This window comes from Delphinus delphis, chromosome 12, assembly GCF_949987515.2.
Source record: "Delphinus delphis chromosome 12, mDelDel1.2, whole genome shotgun sequence".
Classification (NCBI taxonomy): domain Eukaryota; kingdom Metazoa; phylum Chordata; class Mammalia; order Artiodactyla; family Delphinidae; genus Delphinus; species Delphinus delphis.
The window spans coordinates 10,167,072-10,189,514 of NC_082694.2; the positions used below are offsets into that span (position 1 = coordinate 10,167,072).

The 22,443-nt window shown below is 49.0% G+C and overlaps 1 protein-coding gene across 1 annotated transcript in view; it reads left to right on the top strand.

Moving 5' to 3' along the window:
• The first annotated feature begins 14,421 nt into the window (after positions 1-14,421).
• The window catches only part of FAM178B (family with sequence similarity 178 member B), an 81,762-nt gene continuing 73,740 nt past the window's right edge, over positions 14,422-22,443 (top strand). Inside the window, 2 exon segments of the mRNA XM_069541287.1 lie at positions 14,422-14,709; positions 15,731-15,792. Of these exon segments, the coding sequence (XP_069397388.1) occupies positions 14,422-14,709; positions 15,731-15,792 (350 nt within the window).

A 22,443-nucleotide genomic window follows, 5' to 3' on the forward strand; every position in this document is an offset into this window, starting at 1 on the left:
GCAAAGCAAAACGTGGGGAATCATAACCATGGATGGTGGTTACGAGCGCAGTGCTCCCAACACACAAGGCCTGTAGCGTCTCAACTTTAAAAAGAACCAAAGTGCTAGGACGACCAGGTCTGGAATCGAATCTTGACACCGCCCCCTTCTGTCCGTGTGCCTTTGGCAAGTGGCCCTTTCCCCCGGGGCCTTGGTGTCCTCATCTGTAAAACGGACACCATCGTGCCCAGATAAGGATTCAGCGATTTACTGAATTTACTAAGGGTCAGCGTGGGGAGGCAAGCCGTTGCTGGCGGGAGCCAGGGCTGGTGCCGGGAGCGCGCCTGCGAGGCCGCCTGCAACCTCTGGGGGGCGCGCACGTGGTGCGCACGTGGAGGGAGTTGCGCACGCGGCCCGGAGGCTGGGCGCGCAGGGAGCAGCGGTCCCGGAAGCTGTTACTAGAGGTCAGTGGCTTGCTGAGGTCGACCTTGAGGTGCTGGGAGGTCCCCGCAGTCCAGGAGGTAGGGACCCGCGCCTGTCCCCGGCCGGCCCGCCGGTCCTGCGTCCTCCACCCCCACCATCTTGGAGTCCTGTGCCCGCTCCGTTTCCCCGCTAGCCGGCCCTGTCCCCTGCCACCCTCCCGGGCCTCCTGAGCCCTGCCCTTCGTGACGAGGGCTCCCTGTGCCGACTTCCTCCCGCAACTCAGGGAGTAGGCCGGCCAGCTCCGTTTTACAGGTGAGGAAACTGAGGCTGAAGGTCCTCGAGAGGCGCATGGTGGCCACACAGTAACTTCCCCGCTGGGACTCTGGTCGGTCCCAAGCCCCGTGTCGGTCAGCTGTCCTCCCGTCTTGTACTGTCATGGATTTCTTTGTTCCACGTGTGCATTTGCGTTTGACTCTGATCTGAGCCCAGGGATGGCCCGGATGAAGACAGGCCAGGCCCTCCTCTCCCCGGGTGGCACAGTCACCAAGGCATGGTTCGCTTTGTTGCAGTGGAGATGTCTTCAAGCCAGTTTGGAATTGGTTTGTGTTTTGATTGATTTGGTCGTTTGTTGTTGTTTGCGCGTTTGTTTTTCATGTTCCCCAGGGCACAAAGGGTCGCTGTCGTTCTTCTTTCCAGAAAGGCTGTCTGTTCCCGCCCCTGCCCAGTCTGACGGATGTGTGGTTTATGATACTGGAGACTGTTTGGCTTTTCTTTGTGGATAAAACTCATCTTGTTTCATCTTTCAAATAGTGAGCTGAGTCCTTGCTGACCAGAGCCTCTGCCCTCACTAACATTCCTGAGCTATTAAATATTTGTTTAAAGGGACAGACATAAAGCATGGTGTTAGGAATAAGGCATCTTGAAGAAATGGTCTTCATAAAAGCACAATAGTTGTAGTATTCTGAGTTAATCTTGGATCTTAATGTATCAAGGCTCAAAGCACTATGGAGTCCATAATTATTTGCCCTGGTGGTCACACTTTAAGACAGATTATTTTATTTTTCTTGTAGCCTGGAAAGTGAAAGAACAAAAAAGTGAGGTGATATGTTGAAATCAAATGTGAGACCATGATGAAGAATGGGAGAGGCTGGGGACGGAGGCTGATAAAGGCTTTGGACTTGGGTTTGCAGGACTTGGGGTCCTGCAGTGGGGTACGTTTGACAGACGGAGCCCCAGTCCCTGGGCTGCACTGGGGAGGTGGGAACATGGCCGAACCAGGGAGCCGTGCTCTAAGATGGTCTCCTTAATGTGGAAAGAATTGAGCGAGATTGAGGAGGAACAGGCCTTGGATGGTTGGGTGTTGCGGGCTTGCAAGGGAGACAGCGGAAGAAGAAGTAAAGTTTAGACGATAAGTGTGTCTCCCCATTGGACTGGAGCAGGGCCTTCACGTCATTGCTTTTGTCCCCTCCTGTGTTCCCGTCTCGACACCTAGCACACAGCGCTCGGAGCCTGTCAGACTAACCAGAATTATCGTTTTTAATTGGTTCTAGGTTGCATCTTTGCTCACGTTTTAACAGCTCGATGTTGAGCTGGGTCCCACGGTGGATGGTGTCTTCCTCTGTGCCGTCGTTCATCCGGCAGCTTTTTGTCTTTCTTAGTTGCACAGGAAGTCACAGTGCTCTTAAAATGTTAGCTCTGATGAATTGCAGGTTTCAGAGTTGGAGCCTCAGGCAGAAAAGATGACCTGTTATCAGACTGAGTTTCTCTACTGTGGCTCATTTCTTCTTCTTTGAAAATGCTAATGTTTTCAAGGAACTCAAGGGAGGGGGTTGGTCAAAGCCAAGAACAATAGGTACAAGCAAGAAAAATGTATTACTTTGTGGGTTGGAGAGGGAAGAAACAGCTGGTGGATGTGTCTTCTTTGCGGGGAAAATTGGACTGCTGTATAACCACTGGCAGAGCAATACCTTTGAGGGGCAGGTGCTTTACGGCAACCAGCCTTAGCTGCCCGCTGAGCAGGCAGCCCCAGCCCATAAGCCTGCTCATGACCAGCCAATCTGAACACACCTTTTGGGACAGTGGGGCCCAGGCTCCATCATCCACTGGGGTCTTGGTGACCCCGGGTCTGTCTCTTGGCAGACACCTCCCAGTGCTGCAAGTTCAAGGGCAGAGGCCCTATCGTCCCCTTCCTTGGTATCCCAGGGCTCAGCACAAGACCTGACACATCAGAGATGCTAAATTGGGTTTTGCTGAGCAGAACTGTACTGGACAAGTTGGGGCAAGTTGTCTTTCTGGTGCCTAGGTCAGTCTTCATCTCGTAGGAATCATGTCCTGGGTCAAGGTTCCGTTTCATGGCCCTCAATCCTCCCTGCAACTGCTTCGTGAGTTACTGATTTTGTGAGCTAACCTGGACACTGTCTTTCTCTCCAGCCCCCATCTCTCTTATTTCTAACTCTTGGCTTTCAGAATGAGCTTCTGGGACCTAGTCCTCTTATAAATTAGAACCTGTTTCTATGTCAGCTCTCTTGGTGACATTGCTCCCAGGGAGCCTGACTGGTTAAGCTGCAACATAGCGGGATCCCAGCTGGTGCAGCAGGTTGTCTGTGCTGGGTTTGGTGTTTAAACAGGTGAGCAGGTCTCAGCCTGGGGAGAGCTACAGAGGTGAGAATCTCCTAGAAACACAGTCTGTAGTTCGCCTTCTGCTTTGTCTCCAGAGAAGACATGAGCTGGACCCTGGGGACCTCAGGATCTGCCAGCCTTGACGCCTGCTTCCCATCCCTGCCCTGGCTGACCTTATGTGCTCCTTCTAGAATGAGATGCTTTGAGCATGCAAAACGTCTTTTCTCGGCCTGCATCGAGATTGTCTGCAGGTGGTTTGTACAGAATCGGAGACTTTTAGGAGAGTTGTTCTCTCTCTTCTTTGGCTGCCTCTCAGGCCTTCAAGGGAGGGTTACACTTGGCCTGAGAATGTAGCCACTGCCGGTGCCACCACCAGTTTGCCAGTTTTATTCTTTTAATCTTTGAAGGTGACTCTGGGGATGTTTTTGTGGTAAAAGTCTAGTGATCTTCCAGGCTTCCATTTGATTTGTGAGAAGTACTGGTTATTACTGTAAGATTTTTGCAAAATTTGAAGTTATTAAAAACAAGCAAAAACTAGTTTTCAACCATTCCCATAAAAATTGTTTCAGGCAAGAATCAATGGATGCTAAAACTAGGAAATGAAAGTATGATGAGAAACAGGATGTTTACATAGTCTCAAAGCATCTTCCCATAAGATGTTAATTAATTACAAAGGGAAAATTGTAATATTATGGTGGAGAAACCTGGCAGATACCACCTTCGCCAAGTGATGAAAGTTAGCAACGTCAGTAATGGGACAAATTGACATCTGTGCCTTCGAATATGAGGCTCCAAGAAGGACTCAGCGTCACATCTGTGTGTTCCTGCCCCAAACATATAACCTGAACCCAGTTGTGAGGAAACATCACACAAACCCAAGTGTACAGAATCTACCAAGTAACTAGCCAGTACTCTTCCAGCAGTGTCAAGATCACATATTTACACACACACACACACACACACACACACACACACACACGCACATACATTAGAGAGAGGTAATGATAAAGCAAGTATAATGCAGTGTTAACATTTGAGAAAGTTGGATGAAGGGCATGTGGAATTCTTTGTGTTATTTTTGTAATGTTTTGTAAGTCTGAAATTATTTCAAAATAAAAAACAGAGAAGACTGGTTCTCACGGTTCTTTCCAAAAAGAACTATAGATGTGGGAACTATAGATGTATTATAGGTAAAATATGCTATGTGTTTTGGCAGGGAGAGCTTGACAAATCTAAATGTTTTTCATAGTGTGGTAGCATCAAAGTTTTGTGTATCCTGGTAGATATCTGACATAAAAGAGTGTTTATGTCCTTCAAAAGCATGTACGAGAATATTCATAGCCACCTTATTATTCATAATACCTTGAAATAAGAAACAACCTAATCGTCTATCAAAAGGAGAGTGGGTAAAGAAGTTGTGATGGGGACTTCCCTGATGGTCCAGTGGGTAAGAATCTGCACTCCCAATGCAGGGGGGCGCAGGTTTGATCCCTGGTCGGGGAACTAGATCCCACATGCATGCCGCCACTAACAGTGTGCGTGCCGCAACTAAGAAGCCCACATGCCACAACGAAGATCCCATGTGCTGCAACTAAGACCCGGTGCAGCCAAGATAAATAATAAATAAATAAATATTAAAAAAAGAAGTTGTGATGTATTTATATGGAGTACTATACAATAACGAAGATGAATGGACAGCAGCAACATGCAACAACATGGATGCATCTCAATGTTAATCAACATTAATGTTGAGCAAAATATAATCAGACCCAGAAGAGTACCAAATGTATGATTCTGTGTATCTAAAGTTCCAAAACAGGCAAAATAATTGCTGGTGATAGAGGCAACGTATTGTTATCTTTGGGGTTATTGACTGAAGGAGGTCTGAGAGATCCTTCTAGGGTGTGAGAAATGTTCGATGTTTTGATCTGGGTGGTAGTTACATATATGTATATAAAATCATCAAGCTCAATACTTAAGATTTGTGCACCTTATCTAAGTTATACACCAATAACAATTTAAATGTATCTTGTGTGGATTATAGATCCAAGTATGAATTGTAAATAACAGAAATTCTAAAAGTTGACATATGAGGATATGTTTGTGACTTTGAGATAGAGGAAAATTTCTTAAACAGGATGCAGAATGTGCTAAATATAGAAGACACTGTTGATAAATTAGTCTACAGTAAACTTACAAACTTCTTTTAAACACACCATTAAGAGAGTGAAAAGACAAGCCATCTAGTGGGAGAAAATATTTGCAGCACATGTAACTGACAGAGGGTTCACCTTGAGAATATATGAAGAATGCCTCCAGATGAAGAAATTTTGAAAAGGACAACTCAACAGGAAAATGGGCAACAGGCACTTTATAAAAGAAGATATCCAGGAGGACAATGCAATAGGAAAATTCGCTCCATCTCATTATAATTGGGGAAGTACAAATTGAACAATGCAATGAGAAACTAGTACACACCTCCTAGGATGGTAAACATTGAAAAGACTGACGTTCTCAAGTGTTGGCAAGGGTAGAATGAGGGGGACTGATAAATGGCTGATAGGAGGGTAAATTCATCCTACCACTTTGAAACCGTTTGGCCTTTGCTACCACAAATGGACATAACTATTTCGTGACCCGCCAGTTCGACACCTAGGTGCATTCCCAACAGAAATGCACGTGACTGGGTATGTGGGTGTGTGGCTCTGTGTGTACAAAAGGCGAGTATAACAACGTTCATGGAAGCATTATTCATAGTCAGAAACTGGAAACAGCAAAGATATCCATCAATAGTAGAAGAGTTGAGCCTGTCTGTATTCATACAACAGAACACTGCAGAGCAATGAAGACGAACGTGCACAAACATAACACTGACCAAAAGAAGCCAGACACGGAAGAATCCATGCTGTGCGATTCAAAAAACAGGCGAGACGCATCTATGGAAGTCCTACCTTTTGAGCAGAGGGGAGGGGTCCTGACTGGGAAGCAGCGTGAGGAGGACCCTGGGGTGCTGGTATATGCTATTTTTTGGACTTAGGTCATGGTTGCGTGGGTGTGTTCACTTGGTGAAAATTCATCAAGCTGTATTCTTACCCTGGTTCCCTTTTCTGCATGTATATTGTCCTTTAAAGTTGATTGATTTGATTTGTCCCTAGTGTAGTGATGTTTGGTATATTGCATGTCACAATGGGCTGAACTGTGTCTCCCCCGCAGATTCTTGCGTTGCAGCCCTTACCCTCAATGTGATGGTATTTGGAGATGGGGCCTTGGGAGGTAATTAGGGTTAGGTTAGGTCATGAGGGTGGGGCCCATGCCGGGATGAACATCCTTAGAAGAGAAAGAGACCACAGTGCACACACAGGCTCGCTTTCTACCGGCTCCCATCCTGTGAGTGCACAAAAGAAAGATCGAGAGAGATGGCAGCCTCCCGTGAGGCACAAGAAAAGGCCTCAGAATATAACCTACCAGCCAGCACCTGGGTCTGGGACTGCCAGCCTTCAGAGCTGTGAGAAATAAATCTGTGGTTTAAGCACCCCCCAGCCTATGGTATTTTGTTAAGGCGGCCCAAGCCGACATATAAGCGTACGATAGCATCGACTAGTTTTCTGAGCTTCCTTCTGGGCTGGGCCCTGGGCTAGGCGCTGGGGTAGGGAGATAAGACTCCGTCTGTGCACTCAGGTGACTCAGGAAGAGCTGGGACTCCCCAGTGTGGTGATGAGGGTGCAGAGGAGGGGCTAAGAGACCGTGCTGCTTCCTCACTCAGCAAGGACAGCCACCCACCTAGCCCACCTCACCATGCTCCCGCCCTGCGCCCGGCGCTCCATCTGAGCCCGGAACTGCTGAGCTGTCATGGACCAGAGCGTGCTGCTTGTCATGATCTTGAAATTGGAACAGCAAAAGCCATCGACTCTGGACTGGAACAAAGGCTGTGCTGTTTTTCCTAAACGTAGTGGGCTCCGCATTGTTAGGAAGACACAGAAAGCACTTGTGCCCAGAAAAGAAACCGATTTAAAAAGGAGAACATAGCCTCTCCTCCCACCCCCTCACCCCTCCCACCCCCGTTGCACGCAGCTTTTTCTGCATGGATTTGGTCTCATTATATCAGCGGTTTCTGATTCTTTTTATATTTTATCATCTCCATGGACTTCTGCTCACCAGAGCATTTGCTTGGTTTAGGCAAATGTTCTAGACTCAGCTTTGCACTAAGAACCTCAAATGAAAGTGTTTTTAAAAAGAGTAGCGGGCTTCCCTGGTGGCGCAGTGGTTGAGAGTCCGCCTGTCGGTGCAGGGGACATGGGTTCGTGCCCCGGTCCGGGACGATCCCACATGCTGCGGAGTGGCTGGGCCCGTGAGCCGTGGGCGCTGAGCCTGCGCGTCCGGAGCCTGTGCTCCGCAACGGGAGAGGCCACAACAGTGAGAGGCCTGCGTACCGCAAAAAAAAAAAAAAGAGTAGCTGTAATTGCCCCCAAAATTCCCAGAAGGCATTATCATTCACATAGAATATTTCTGGAAGATTTTAGTGATACATTTTATTCTTTGGTTTTCTTTTCCTTCTTGCTTCTTGATCAGCATCTACAATGTGAACAGCTTTGACCGTGTTTCCCAGCTTCCTGTTACTGAAGTCCTCTGCCCTCTCAGAATCTTCAACTTCATCGACAGCAGTGACCTTTAGTTTTACTCTCCTTGTACTTACTTTCTTTTAAAAACAGTTTTACTGAGATAAAGTTCACATACCACACAACTCACCCATTTAAAGAGTATAGTTCATAGAGCTGTGCAACCATCGCCAAAGTCAATCTTAGACGTTTTCGTCACCCCAGAAGAAACCCAGCATCCCTGAGTTCTCACCCCACCTTACCTCCTCTCTCCCAGCCCTAAGCAACTAGGAATCTGCTTTGTGTCTCTATGACTTGCCTATTCTGGACACTTCGTATAAATGGAACCCACAACATGTGCTCCTATGAGTCTGGCTTCTTTGCTTGCTGTGGTGTTTTTGAGGTCCATCCACGTCATAGCGCGTCTCAATACTTCGTTCCTTTTCATGGCCAACAATATCCATGATATGGACATAGCACATTTTGTTGATCCACTCAATGACTGATGGGCACTTCAGTTGTTTCCACTTTTTGGCTGTTGTGAATAATGCTGCTGTGGACATCCGTGTGCAAGATGTTGTGTGGACACATGTTTTCATTTCTCTCGTGTACATACCTAGGGATGCTTTTGTTGGGTCATGTGGTACCTCTGTGTTTAATCATTTGAGGAACTTCCAGGCTCTTTTCCAAAGCCCTTTTCCGTGTATTATCAGTAAGCAAAGGGAATATTTTATTGCTTTTTGACTTCTGCAGAATTTTGAAATTTTACTCCTGACCAACTTTGCAGTTTGTCTGTTAAAATGCTTCCATGGGGGCTTCCCTGGTGGCGCAGTGATTGAGAGTCCGCCTGCCGATGCAGGGGACACGGGTTCCTGCCCCGGTCCGGGAAGATCCCACATGCCGCGGAGCGGCTAGGCCCATGAGCCATGGCCGCTGAGCCTGCGCGTCTGGAGCCTGTGCTCCGCAACGGGAGAGGCCACAACAGTGAGAGGCCCGTGTACCGCAAAATAATAATAAAAATAAATTAAAAAAATAAATAAAATGCTTCCATGAAAAAGCTGGAGGTGTCATCAGCATGCTTAGACCTTTGCCCCACATATGTCTCATCCTCTGTGAGCACTGCTGGGGGGATCCGGGTCTTAGTCCCCAGTTTTCTCAGGAATGGAGACATTTTCCACTAGGTGCATTATTACTTATGGACCAAACAGCTTTTCAGATATTCTGGCTATAAGAGCAATTTTTTTTTTTTTTTTTTTTGCTGGTGTTTACCTGTCATCTCACATATTAAACCATTGAGAGTTCAGATAGAAGATTGCTCACAGTTTTTGTTTGCCTGAGCTGATGTCTGGGCTGTCCACTGTGATCATGCTGATGTCATGGCCATATTGGCAGTAAAATGATGTCTGAATCAAGAACATGGGAAAGACCTGGGACTTTCAGTATCATCCTTTCTGATACACATCAAGAATTGTCAGCATTTTTAGAGGCCTCTACTCCCAGCCTCCACCTTGCACAGAGCTCAAAGGCATGTAATAATGTGCTGCCAAAGGCACGTAAATTGTGATCCCCTAAAATTCATATGTTGAAGTCCTAACCCCCAGCACCTTACAATGTGACTGTATTTGGAGATAAGGTCTTTAAAGAGGTCATTAAGGTTAAATGAGGTCATTGAGAGTGGGCCCTAATCCAATATGACTGGGGTCCTTAGAAGAAGAGGAGCTTAGGACACAGGCATACAGAAGAGAAACTGTGTGGATGACACAGGGAGGAGAGAGCCATGTGCAAGCCAAGGAGACAGGTTCAGAAGAAACCAACCCTGCAGACACCTTGATCTTTGACATCCAGCCTCACAGAATTGTGAAATAAATGTCTGTTGTTTGAGCCGCCCAGTCTGTGCTACTTTTTACAGCAGCCCAAGCTGACTAATACATGCACCTTGATGCTCCTTCACCCTGACACCCTGCCTGCTCTCTTGTCCTGCGGGCCTGATGGACAACTGCTCTCCTACTTCCCAGACCGTATCCTCTGCTTGGCTCATCCTGAAGCCTCCATTCTGGCTCCCTTTCCACTGGGCCCCACCCTCGTCCTTCTTGTTTCCCCAGGGCCAAAGGGGCCTCCTAGGTAGAAGGCACACCATGGCCCAAGCATCACCCCACAGCGAGAGGAAAAAATGCCACCGGGGGGCTGCTATCAAGACTTGAACGCCCACTGCTCCCACTTCTCCTTTATAAGGGGAAGTTCAGTGATTTCTTAGCACTTGCCAGGGTTCCCATTGAGGGCAGAACTGGGAGGGCCAACAGTGGACACCTTATATACAGAGATGGCTTAGATTATCCCAGAAGCATTTTCATTTCATTTAACAGAATTTGTATGTTGTGTTTTCCTCCAGATGATTTCTAATGTGGAAATAATTTTATATGTTGAAAAGTCTCAATATTTGCTAAGTGGAAGCTGGTGTTATTTGTTAAGTTAGGTTTATGGAGGTATAACTTACATCCAGTAAAATTTACCCTTTCTAGATGTGCAGGTCCATGAGCTTTGACAATCGTATGTAGTTTTTGAGGAACCACCACCACAGTCACGATAGAGAATGCTTTCATCACCTTCTAAAGATGCCTCATGTGTGAACCTTTGCCCAGCAATGGCTTCTGAGCAGAGGAGGTTACACGATTGAGTTGATGCTTAGGAAGGTTGAATCAGAAGCAATTTTCAAGAAGGACTGGGAGGAAGAGTGATTATTTTTTAAGGCAGAAAAACTAGAAAAAAAATCCCACTGGCAAGTGGGAGGATGGGCAATCCTGGGCAACACCTCCTGAAGGCCCAAAGGAGGGCAGGATGTCAGAACCAGGACAGGATGATTTTTAGTGCCATCCTTATCTCAGTGGTCCCCTTAAGGCTTCTGATGCTGCCCTCCAGTGCTTAGATAGGCACAAATTTAGAACATTTTATTATTTAAACAATTTTGCAAAAAATTACAGCCGTAACTCCTTCACTTAATATGGTTATTTCATATTTCTGTAATTTTTTTCTTTTTTTATGTTTTTTTTAAAATTTATTTTTAGCTGCATTGGGTCTTCATTGCTGCATGCTGGCTTTCTCTAGTTGCAGCAAGTGGGGGCTACTCTTCTTTGCGGTGTGCAGGCTTCTCATTGCAGTGGCTTCTCTTGTTGCAGAGCACGGGCTCTAGGCTTACGGGCTTCAGTAGTTGTGGCACGTGGGCTCAGTATTTGTGGCTCGCGGGCTCTAGAGCGCAGGCTCAGTAGTTGTGGCGCGTGGGCTTGGTCACTCTGTAGCATGTGGGATCTTCCCAGACCAGGGCTCAAACCCGTGTCCCCTGCATTGGCAGGGGGATTCTTAACCACTGCGCCACCAGGGAAGTTCTGTTTTTTTTCTTTTTAATTCATGACTTCTACCAAGTTGTGTTGACCTCTACTTACTTGACATTATTTTGCATACACTTTTCCCCCATGTATAATTTATATATTTATTTATCTTTTATTGTGGTAAAATATACATAAGACTTACCATTTGAACCCTTTTAAAGTGTATAATACAGTGGCATTTGGTACATTCACGGTGTTGTGCAAGTGTTAGCGCTGTCTAGTTCTAGAGCATTTTCATGATCCAAAGAGGAAAGCTTACGCATTAAGTAGTCACTCCTCATTCCTCCTCCCCTCCCCCCCACCTCCCACAGCACCTGGCAACCACTAGTCTACTTTCTGTCTCTGTGGATTTGCTTACTCTGGGCATTTCATATATAGAGAATCATATATATGATTCTTTGACGTCTGTCTTCTTTCACTTAGCATAACGTTTCTGAGGTTTATCCATTGTCATAGCGTGTATCAGTGCTTCATTCCTTGTTGTGGCTCAATAATATTCCATTGTGTGGATATACCACATTTCGTTTATCCGTTCAGTAGCTGATAGGCATTTGCATTATTTCCACCTTTCGGCTATGTGAAGAGTGCTACTGGGAACATTCACAGGCAAGGATTTGTCTGAGAACCTGTTTTCACTTCTTTTGGGTATATACTTAGGAGTGGAATTCCTGCGTCATTTGGTAATTCATATGGTAATTCTATCGTTAACTAACTGAGGAACTGCCAACCTGTCTTCCACAGTGGCTGTACCACTTTTTACATTCACAACAGCAATGTATGAGGGTTCCAATTTCTGCAGTCCTCACCAACACTAGTTATTTTTTGTTTTTGGTGATAGACATCCTGGTGGGTGTGAAGTAGCATTTCATTGTGTTTTTGATGCACACTTCCCTAATAAAGTGACTGTCAGCATTGAGCATCTTCTCATGTGCTGGTTGGCCCTCTGTGTATCCTCTTTTGAAAATGCCTATTCAAGTCTTTTGCTTATTTTTTCATTGGATTTTTTACCTTTTTGTTGCTAAGTTGTAAGAGTTCTTTATATATTCTGGATCCTAGACCCTAATCAAATAAATGATTTGCAAATATTTTGTCACATTCTGTAGGTTGTCCTTTTATTTTCTTGACAATATCCTTTGAAGTGCAAACTTTTAAATTTGGATGAAATCCTATTTATGTAGTTTTTCTTTTGTTGCCTATGCTGTTGATGTCTTATCTTAAGAAACCATTGCCAAATCTGAAGCCATGAAGACTTACCCCTATGTTTTCCTCTGAGTCATATGGTTTTAGTGCTTCTGTTTAGGTTGTTCATCTATTTTGAATTAATTATTGTGTACAGTGTCTGGTGAGACAAGGGTCCAGTGTCATTCTTTTGAATGTGGATGTCCAGTTGCCTAGCACCATTTGTTGAAAAGACTCTTCTTTCTCCATTGAATGTTCTTGGCATCTTTATTGAAAATCAGTTGCCCATAGATGTATGTGTTTATTTCTGGAGCTCAGTTCTACTCCTTTGGTGTATATATATATAGATACATATAGTTAAAGAGTTTGTTTTACTTCTATGTATTTGTGAAATTTCTTCTGTCATTTATTTCTAGTTTCTATTGTGAGAGGGAAAGATACTTTATATGAATTCAGTATTTTAAAATGGATTGAGACTTGTTTTCTGGCCTAACAGATAATTTATCCTGAAGAAATTCTACGTGTATTTGCAAAGAAGGCACATTGTGCTGTTGCAGGGTGAAGGGTTCTGTGTCCGTCTGGTTATGTTTAGTTGGTTTATAGTGTTGCTCAAGTCCTCTGTTTTCGTTTGATCTTCCATATAATTTCATTGTTGAAAGTAGGATATTGAAGCCTTCAGCGATTATTTTATAATTATTTCTCCCTTCGGCTCTGTCATTTTGCATCACATAGTTTGGAGCTCTGTTTTTAGGTGCATATATGTTTATAATTGTTATATGTTCTCGATGACTGACCCTTATATCAATGGATAATGGCTTGCTTTGTCTCCTAGCAATTTTTGACTTAACATCTATTTTTTCTGATGCTAATATAGCCACCCCAGGTCTCTTTGGGTTTCTATTTACATGGAGTATCTTTTCCGTCCTTTCACTTTCAGTCTATTTGTATCATTAGATGTAAAGTGAATCTCTTGTAGATAGCATATAGTTGGATCATGTTTTTTTAGTCCATTTTGCCAGTATCTGCCTTTTGATTTGAGAATTTACTCCATTTATGTTTAAACTAATTACTGATAAGGAAGAATTTCTGCCACTTTACTGTTTGTTTCTTATACATCTTACGTCTTTTTTTGTTTCTCAGTTCATCCATTACTGCCTTCTTTTGTGTTTAACTGATTTTCTTTGTAGTGTGTGATTTTGATTCCCTCCTCATTTCCTTTTCTATATATTTTGAAGTTATTTTGTTAGTAGTGACACTGGAGATTATAATTTATATCTTAAATTTATTACAGACCTGTTTGAATTAGTACCAACCTAGCTTCAATAGTATACAAAAACTCTGCTCCTATACAACTCCATCCCTCCTCTTTATGTTTTTATTGGTACATCTTTAAACATTGTGTGTTTATTAACATATGTGTATGATATTTCTTTTTTAAGTGTTTTTCTTTTTTTACAATTGTATTAAGATATAATTGACATATACCATTTTATAAGTCTAAAGTGTACAGCATAACGATTTGACTTATGTACATCATGAAATGATTACCACAATAGGTTTGTATAATATTGTTTTATGCAATATTTCATACAGTTTTAAAAACTGTTGATGTCTTTACACTTGCCCATCATGTCCTTGAAATGAGAGGTCAGATCAAGCCTCCTTCACCTCAGCAACTTGATCTTTGTGGTACGTGTGCTGAGTCCTTGGGGTGGAGCTGGAGGGGGAGTTCCTTCCTGGGCACCCAGGGGCCCAGGACCTCCTCTAGAGCACTTAGCTCTCTTCTGGAGGCTCGCCTCACCTGACAGGTGGTTCCTTCCAGGATAAAACGCCCAGTGGTGTGCAGATGGCCGGGCCCGAGAAGGCTGTGCTAGCCAGTCCTTGGAGAGAAGGTAGGTGTCGCTCCCCTGTGCAGGTAGAGCCTTTCTGACGTTTGGGGCCACGAGGGAGTGGAAAACGCACAGTTGAGGGACTCCACTTGCATGCTGCCCACAGCAATCCCAAGCCACCCCTCTCCTCAGCCAGTGTGGTGCTGTGGCTGGGATGGTGGCAGGCAGGTGGGGACACTGCAGGGCTCTGTCCCGTCCACAGGGGTTCAGGCAGCCGCCGCCAGGCCCATCCTCTTGCCCGACCTGAAGAGCAGCTGCCTCGACCACCCCGTGCACCAGGGGTTCCTGCACCCCACGCGGCGCCTTTGCAGCCCCTCCTCTGCTCCAGCTCCCAAGTCGCCGAAGAAGCCCAAGATGCAGGCCGATGGTGACATGTTCCCCAGCGACTGGAGCCCACCGCCCGTGGAGTTCCTGAAGCCAAGGGCCCCGCTCACTGACAGCGGGGCCCCAGCCCAGAGGCAGGCAGGCACGGCGGGGCCTCGGGGCCTGAGAAGACTGGCTCACCAGCTGCCCAAGGAGTCAAAGCAGGAGTCCCAGGACCCAGACCCCGTGGGGGGTCTGGCCTCACTGGAGGAGCCGTTCTGGAGCACGGCAGGCACCAGCCCAAAGACTGCAGCGCCATGGGTGGACGCCCGCACCTCAGTAAGCCAGGAACTGCCCCTTGGCCTCCTCTCCTTGCCGCCCCTCTTCATCCACCTCTCCTTAGTCACCCCCAAGCCACCCCTTTTTGGCCATCCTCCTCAGCCACGCCCCAACTGCCCTCCTTCGGCCACCTCGCCTTGACTGTCCCTCCTTGGCCACACACAGCCCGCCACCTCTCCCCAGCCCCTGGGCCCTCGTGCCTGGGAGCTTGGGCCCCCAAGGCTGGACTGCATCTCTCCCTTTATTTCTGCTCCTAACTCCTGCTAATAAAAATGCCTGGGGTGGTGCCGTATTTGATGCCGCCCCTGTGTGGGTCCCATCAAGGCTTTTGCAGCTGTGGTTGGGATCATGGGTCTAGGCGAGGTCAGGCACAAAGCCTCAGGCTAACTGTGGTCCAGCGACCTGGGATTCCGAAGTGGAAACTTCAGTGATGAACTTTAAGCCGGGAATAAACTGTGGTTGCTGGGAAGATTGTGGGGACGTTTGAGTGCCCATAGATCCAGGAAATTTATTCTAAGAATAGGATTTATTTGTTTGTAATAGCTCAAGATTGCCAATAACCAAAATGCCAATCACTAGGGAACTAATAAATTATGTTCTAATCATAAATCAGAATACCATGGAACTGGTTTTTTTTTAAAACAAACAAACAAACAAACAAAAAACTATCCCTTTAGTATTGATATGGAATGACCCTGAAGACATATTGTTAACTGAAAATCAGCAAAGTGCAGAATAGGAGGTGTAGCGTGCTACCACCTGTGTTGAAGGAGAGAGTCTATGATGTATTACTGTGTGCTTGTCTGTGCGTACAGTGTCTCAGCACAGCCAGCAGTAAACACCTGTGCTCACCTATGGGGAGGGACCTGGGCGGCTGGGGATGGAGGTGAGCGATTGAATGTATTGCCTGTTCAGAAAAGTAAACAAAATAAGTAAAGGGCTTCACGGAGCTTCAGTTTTATTCTTTTTCCCTCTGTCTCTGTCTTCCTCTTTCTTGCCCATTCCCATGTGGCTTCTCCAGATTGCCTCTGGGGAGTCCGGGTGCTACGTCAACAGCTTGGATTACTTACTGCAGGAGAAGAGGTGAGTGGGGAGGGTCCATCATGGGGGTCTTCATTTCTGTGGGGTTGGCAGTAATTTCATGGGTTTGTCCTCAGAGACTCAGAGCAAATTCCTCTCAGGATAAAGCAGCCTACCCCCGCCCTCAGCATGCCTCCTGAGTGCCCTGTGTGCCCTGGTGAATAACGAGTGTGCAGAACAGTAGCGGGTCAAAGGGCAGCACCTCTGAGGCAGAGAGCCCCAGACCCTCACCACGCACAGAGCCCTCGTTCCGGTTCTGTCCCCACCTCGGCGCTATTCTGCCCAGTTCATGCTGGTTTAGGGCTTGCTCAGCTCCCACCGAGCGAAGCGGAAGAAGCACACTGCTTTGATACCGAGGCACACAGCCTGACGATCGACTCGACGGTGACGGAGGTGGAGTGGGAGGGGCGGGGGGTAAGGTGCCAGCTTTTTCCTGCGCCCTGCCCCGCGCCGCCACCCGAACACGCTTTGGTCGTTATTCCGTAGCGCTTGGTCTAGTTCACCTGCCCTCCCCCTGGGATTATGGTGAGCATGTCTCACGTGGAAGTTGGCTTCTAAAGGCAAAAGTCACATCCCATCAGAACTGGAAATCCCTTAGGGCGGCGGAGGTGGGGATGGAAACCAACCCCGGTGCTCTTTCTTTACTGGAAAGCAAGTGCTATGGTTGGCTTGCCCTGAGGGCCCATTTGGTGGTGAAGACACTAGAATCCTGCTCCTCCATTGGCCGCGAGGACTGGGGCGGCTGGGACGCAGTGGACTTCACCCCTGGGCTTGCGCTTTGATGCACGGGAGCACGTTGCCCGCAGGCTTATTCTTCTGGTGTTCTCATCCCTTCTCCGGTGTTGTTTTTGCTCATTGTATGCACACTCACTTTGCGGAAGTTAAGAGGCGGTGCTGTTGTCTGATGCTTGGGTTCTTGTCGGAATGACATCTCACTGGTCTCTGTTTTTCCCAATTCCCAGCCCATGTTGTTGCCCGCAAGAGGGGGTTAAATACACGTGTGGGATGAATGATTGTTTTCTCTCCTGTGTCTACTCCTGACCCCACCCCAGAGTCACCTTCCTCCTCTGGGCTCTTAATAGCCCATGACTTTTGTTGTTTAACTCCTTTACCTGAGTATATTTTTTCCTAACCAGAGGGTAAGTTAGGGAAGGGGCCGTGTCTGTACGTTTGCACGGTAGCCAGCTGTAAATATATTAGATACTCAGAAGTGTCAGCAGGAAAGTGAACGCGTGTGGGGAGCTACCCGCTCCTCAATGCCTTGCATGGGAAGGTTCCTGCTCTGCCCTGCGCCCTGTGCCAGGCACCGGATATACGGATATGATGGTGAGCCCCACTCACCTGGAATTGAACGCAATGATTCTAGTATTTCCTGTGCTGTAAAGCTGCTATGGAGGGGCCTGGAACAGTGGCATCTAACTTAGCCTGGGAGTCAGGACAGGCTCCCCAGGGGGGATCCTTGTCCTTGGACCTTGGAGGATAAGAGTTGGGAGGGCAGCAGGAGTGACCACACATGGAAAGGCAGGAAGGACAGACCGTGCCTCTCCCGGCTGGCTAGGACTGGAATTCTCGGTGGCAGAGTGTGGGGAGTGGACAGAGCAGGAGATGCAGCCGAGATGTGAACGGGAGCCTCGTGAGCACAGGTCGAGTCATGGGCAAAGTTTAAGCAGGTCCTGATGCGTTTTGCCATGTGTTTAAGAGAGTGCGCTCAGGCTGCGTCATGGAGAATGGATGGGAAGCATGAGGGGGGAACAGGGTGAATGGTGATGAGACGGGGCCTCGGGGAGCTCCCGTGGGACCTGCTGCCCTGGGTGGCTGGGGCCTGTGTAGGGAAGAGGAATTGAGAATTAGGTGCACGATGTCGGGAGGACCGGCCACATTTGGCTGGAAATCATCCATCTAGTGGCTGGCTCAAAGGATCTGAACCCAACACAGGCTGGGCTGGAGGCGAAGCCTTTGAGAACCGAGGACCAGTGGGCAAAGCCAGGGTGAGCGCCCTGGACAGCTGGAGGGAGCAAGGACGCAGAAGCCCAGACGGGGACTGGTGCCCCCTTTTGGGGTTTGCGTGTGCTCAGGGCAGGAGGTGAGGGAGCCGGGCTCCGGCAAGATGATGGTCGGCACACAGGGCCTCTGGTGGGGCCGATTGAAAAGGGAAGTGAGGGCTTCCCTGGTGGCGCAGTGATTGAGAGTCCGCCTGCCGGTGCAGTGGACACGGGTTCGTGCCCCGGTCCGGGAAGATCCCACATGCCGCGGAGCGGTTGGGCCCGTGAGCCATGGCAGCTGAGCCTGTGCGTCCGGAGCCTGTGCTCCGCAACGGGAGAGGCCACAGCAGTGAGAGGCCCGCATACCGCAAAAAAAAAAGAAAAGGGAAGTGAGGCGCTCAGGCCTGGAGGGAGAAAATGGACTCAGGGGCGGGGCAGGGCAGGTGCAGTAGGGAAGGAGCAGGCCCTGGGGGGCTGCCACTTGGGGCTGGAGAGGCAGGCCCGGGGGAGCCATGGGCACAGGGCTGGACGCGGGAGGAGCAGAAGGGCTAGGCCCTGCCCCTGGTGTGTTAAAGAGCGAGCAGGTGCCAGAACAAAGTATACAAATAAAGGTGCGTTTGACGTTGTGTAGCGTAAATTGTCTTCTTTCAGGCAGCACAGCTGATGCAGTGCAGTCCCTCCCCCCACCAGGAATCTAAGTCTGAGAGCTGTGTGCAGGGAGACAGGGCTCCGAGCTCCCTGGTCCCCGTGCCTAGGCCTTGCTGTGCCCTGGGAGGCCCCTGCAGCCCAGTGACGGGCCGATGAGCAGGCACTGCACTGACCCTATTTTCACCTCTCACCTTCCGGCAGGCAACAGGCCCTGGAGCAAGAGCGAGAGAAGCTGCTTCTGCAGGACTGTCTTGACCTCAACTCCTCGGATCCTGATAACGTGCCGCTCACACCAGAGCACAGGTGCGGGGAGTGGGCACAGGTGGGAGGGGAGGCATGTGCCCACTCAGGGCCAAGTCCCCGCACCCGCCTCTCCAGGCAGAGGGTTTAAGTGCTCACCTGCCCTTGGTTCTGGGGTTTCAACCGCGGTTTGTGTGCTGTTGATGAGTTCTCAAGCTGCATCTTTCTCTTAATCCCACATCTGTTCATTGATTCGAGAAGCATTTATTCACCTACTGTGTGTCAGGGTCTAGTGTGGGCCTTTGAAGACACAGAGGTACAAAATACGGCCTGCTCTTCCCCAGTTGTCTGCCCAAACATGTGAAACCAGGTCTCAAACTACAGTCTGAATGAACATTGACTTTACACGGGAAAATACAGCCACGTGACATTTTCTGTCTTCCCCTGTGTGGGGAAGGAAGGCGGCTTCTGTCAGAGCTGTCATCTGGGCCGGAGTCTGCTGACCCGTTGGCTGGAGGGAGGGCTGGAGTCATCTGTACCATGGAGTCTAGGAGATACCTGAGGACCACAGTTGAATTCATCTTCAGGGTACCCTGTTATCCATTCATCCATTTGTCCGTCCGTCTGTCCATCCGTCTGTCCACCCATCCATTAAACATCTGTTACGTGCCGACTTTGTGCTAGGCTCTGTGCAGACTCTGGGGGTACAGCAGGAAGAGAACCAGACAGAGGTCTCTGTCCCCGTGTTGCTCGCCGTCAGGGCGGGGAGACCACCGATGCACACGGTGAATGAAGGAAGTTGTGTGACAGGTGCTCATGAGAAAGGAGAGAGTGGGGAGGGGGTGTCAGCAGTGCCGGGAGGGCTGGAAGGTTCGGAGGAGGGGTCAGGGAAGGCCTCTGTGAGTGGCTGACTTTTCAGCAGAGCCCTGAAGATGGTGAGAGGTGGGCCTGGGAGGGCCTTGCGGCGGCAGCAGGCACGAGAGAGGAGGTTAGGGAGGCTGCAGGAAGCTGGCTGCTGCTCATCTGAACTGGGTGGGGGGTAGACTCGGGGGGCGGGGCGCAGGGGAGGTGGGGGCGGAGGGCGCCATGGTAGTAATCCTGGAGTCAGGGCCGGGTGCTGAGGAGGAGGCAAACTCTGGGTACGTCTTCAGGGTAGAACCGACGGGATTTGCTGACGAGCTGGATGGAGGCTCTGGGAGAAAGAGAGGAATCAGAGGGACCCCGGGGATTTTGGCCTGAGCAGCCAGAAGGTCGGAGTTGTCTTTATTTAATGGAGGAGGGCTGAGTGACGCACGCTGGGGGGTGGCAGGCACGGGCACGAGAGTTCACTTGGGGGACCCCCGGGGTGAGACCAAGACAAGGACCCCCTTGTCTAGAGAGGCCAGCTTGGGAATCACCATGTATAGGTGACATTTAGAGCTGCAAAACCAGATGAGATCAGCCGGGAGCCGGCACAGAGAGAAGAGCGGGGGGGGGGGGGGGGGGGGGGGCACAACGTAGAGGTCACGGTGACGTTGACAGGAGCAACCCTGGGGGGGCGCCTGGGGCGAGCCTGCCTGGAGTAGGTTCAGAGGAGAATGAGAGGAGACAGCAAAAGAGGAGACTGGGCAGCAGCCGAGGGGGAAAGTGGAGCCGGGACGGATCTGTCTGTCTGTCTGCCTTCCTTTCCTTTCTCCCCTCCCTCCCTCAGGCCCCACGTGCCCCCATGTGACTGAGGCCAGGCTGGTCCACACACCCTGGATTGCCTGCCTGTCCGGGCTTTGCTTTCTCTATGCGTCCGGGTGACGTTATTCAGGTCCCAGCCGTGATGGTCTGGTTTGGGTGCTCACGCTGAGTCAGCATTCTGCATCCACTCACCGAGGGGCGTGAGCGATGACACACAGACACCTGGGGGCCCCGACTCTCAGGACCCCCAAATGGTTCTCACCATCACTGATGCCCAGAGAGGAGCCCAAGCAGCACCTTGGCTGCCCGTGTGCTTTTTGTCTCAAGTCTTTCTGCTAATTGTCTTTGGACTTGATCGGGGATCAGCAGACTTGCTGTAAAGCCTGTGAACAGTAAATATTTCAGGATTTGAGGACCATACAGCCTGTCGGCGGCTACGTGGCTGTGCTGCCGTGGCGGGAAAGCACCCGTCAACCATGTCGGCCATCGTAACCGGCGAGCCTGCTTGTGTGGCACTGAGACCTCGTTTACAGAAACAGGCGGGCGAGAGGAGGCCACAGCCTGTGTGCAATTGCTGGCCCCTGGCCCGGATTAGGGGACGCCTGTCTCCTAGCTGGTCCCTGTTTCCACACGCTGCCCAGGGGCAGGCAAAGGGTGCCTCGTGGTCTCACGATGGCTCCCTGCAGAGCATGAGGACTGAATGGAATCTGCGGGTTTGGGCCAAAGGCCTTGGTGGCATCATGAGTGATGAAGCAGTTTTCTATGTCGGGAGCCATGGGTTCGCTTTCCAGGTTCCCCGCTCCCTGGATGGATAGCCTTGGAAGTAAACATTTTGAGACATCTCTGTAGCCAGAATAATCTTTCTATCTGTTTGCCTTTCTCCTGAGTGCATCCAGGATTCTGGCAGTCATGGCCTGGATGTTTTGAAAATTCCCCACAGAAAGGGAGTTATCTGGGCATACGGTGTGCCAGGCTATGAAATTGCTGATAATTTTCTGGGCACGTGACACTTTCAAGTAGTACTTTGAGAAAGCCTTTTTTGACAGCAGCCACGGAGGTGGTTGTTTTGATGTGGGATCATTTTGATGGGACAGTTCAGTTCTCTGCTTCAAAGAAAATTACTGATGTACAAAGCCAGCAGCCTCTTCCATCCCTGAATGGGGCCGGGGGTGGGATGGGGGGGTGCCAGGCAGGGGTGTGGGTCTGGAAGGGGTGAGGCCGAGGCTGGGGGCTGGCGACCATCTGGCGGGCAGGCCGCCTGTGACTGGGAGTCACGTGACCGCCACAATTACGCATCATAGAAAGGCCCCCAGTCATCCTGAGCAGATCATCTGCTCCCGCTCCAAGGACTGCTTGCGTCTTGAATAGACAGTGTCCTATATTCTCTGTTCTTAAAGTTAAAAGACCTTATGTGTGTGCTGGGGCAGGGGAGGGGAGGATATTTATACCACAGCATCATCCTTTATCCTCAGTTCTGGGCTGCACAGGAAATCCTCAATTAGATGCGAGAGAGTCATCTCAGAGTTCTTAATAATGCACATGCATTATATTTAATATCACAAAAGTCCCTTTGAACGATGGTTTGGGGGACAGGAGCTGAGAACTTGTTACAGATGAGCCTAGTTCTTACAAACTTCTAATAATTTGTACCTTTCTTCAAATTATAAAAACAACATAGGGAACTGTAGATAGCCAGAAACTCAAAGAGCAAAGAAATTAACAGAACAGAAAATTGTTTCACCATTTGTGGGGTGGTTTGCCAAGGCTACTTCCAAAGGCTGCGGGATCAGAATCTCCCCAATTTTCCGACGTCATTCCCATTCATCGTGCCATTTCATCCTTAGGATGACCCTCCTTACCTTAGGTCACTTGGCCAGAGCGTGACAGGTTTCCTCTGGCCAGCTGGTGGGCCACCAGCTCTGCACCTCCACTTCCAGTGCCGGCCACTTGGTCCCAGATCCTCACGGGAGTCCCTGGCAGCGTCCCCTCCAAGTTCACTGCCTCAGGGCCTGGCTGAGAACCTGGGTATGGGCCTTCCTCTGGTGAGAGGAGGGGGTGGCTCGTTTTATTTTGTTATTTTTATTGTTAAGTGTATGTTATGTTACTGCAAAATCAAGCT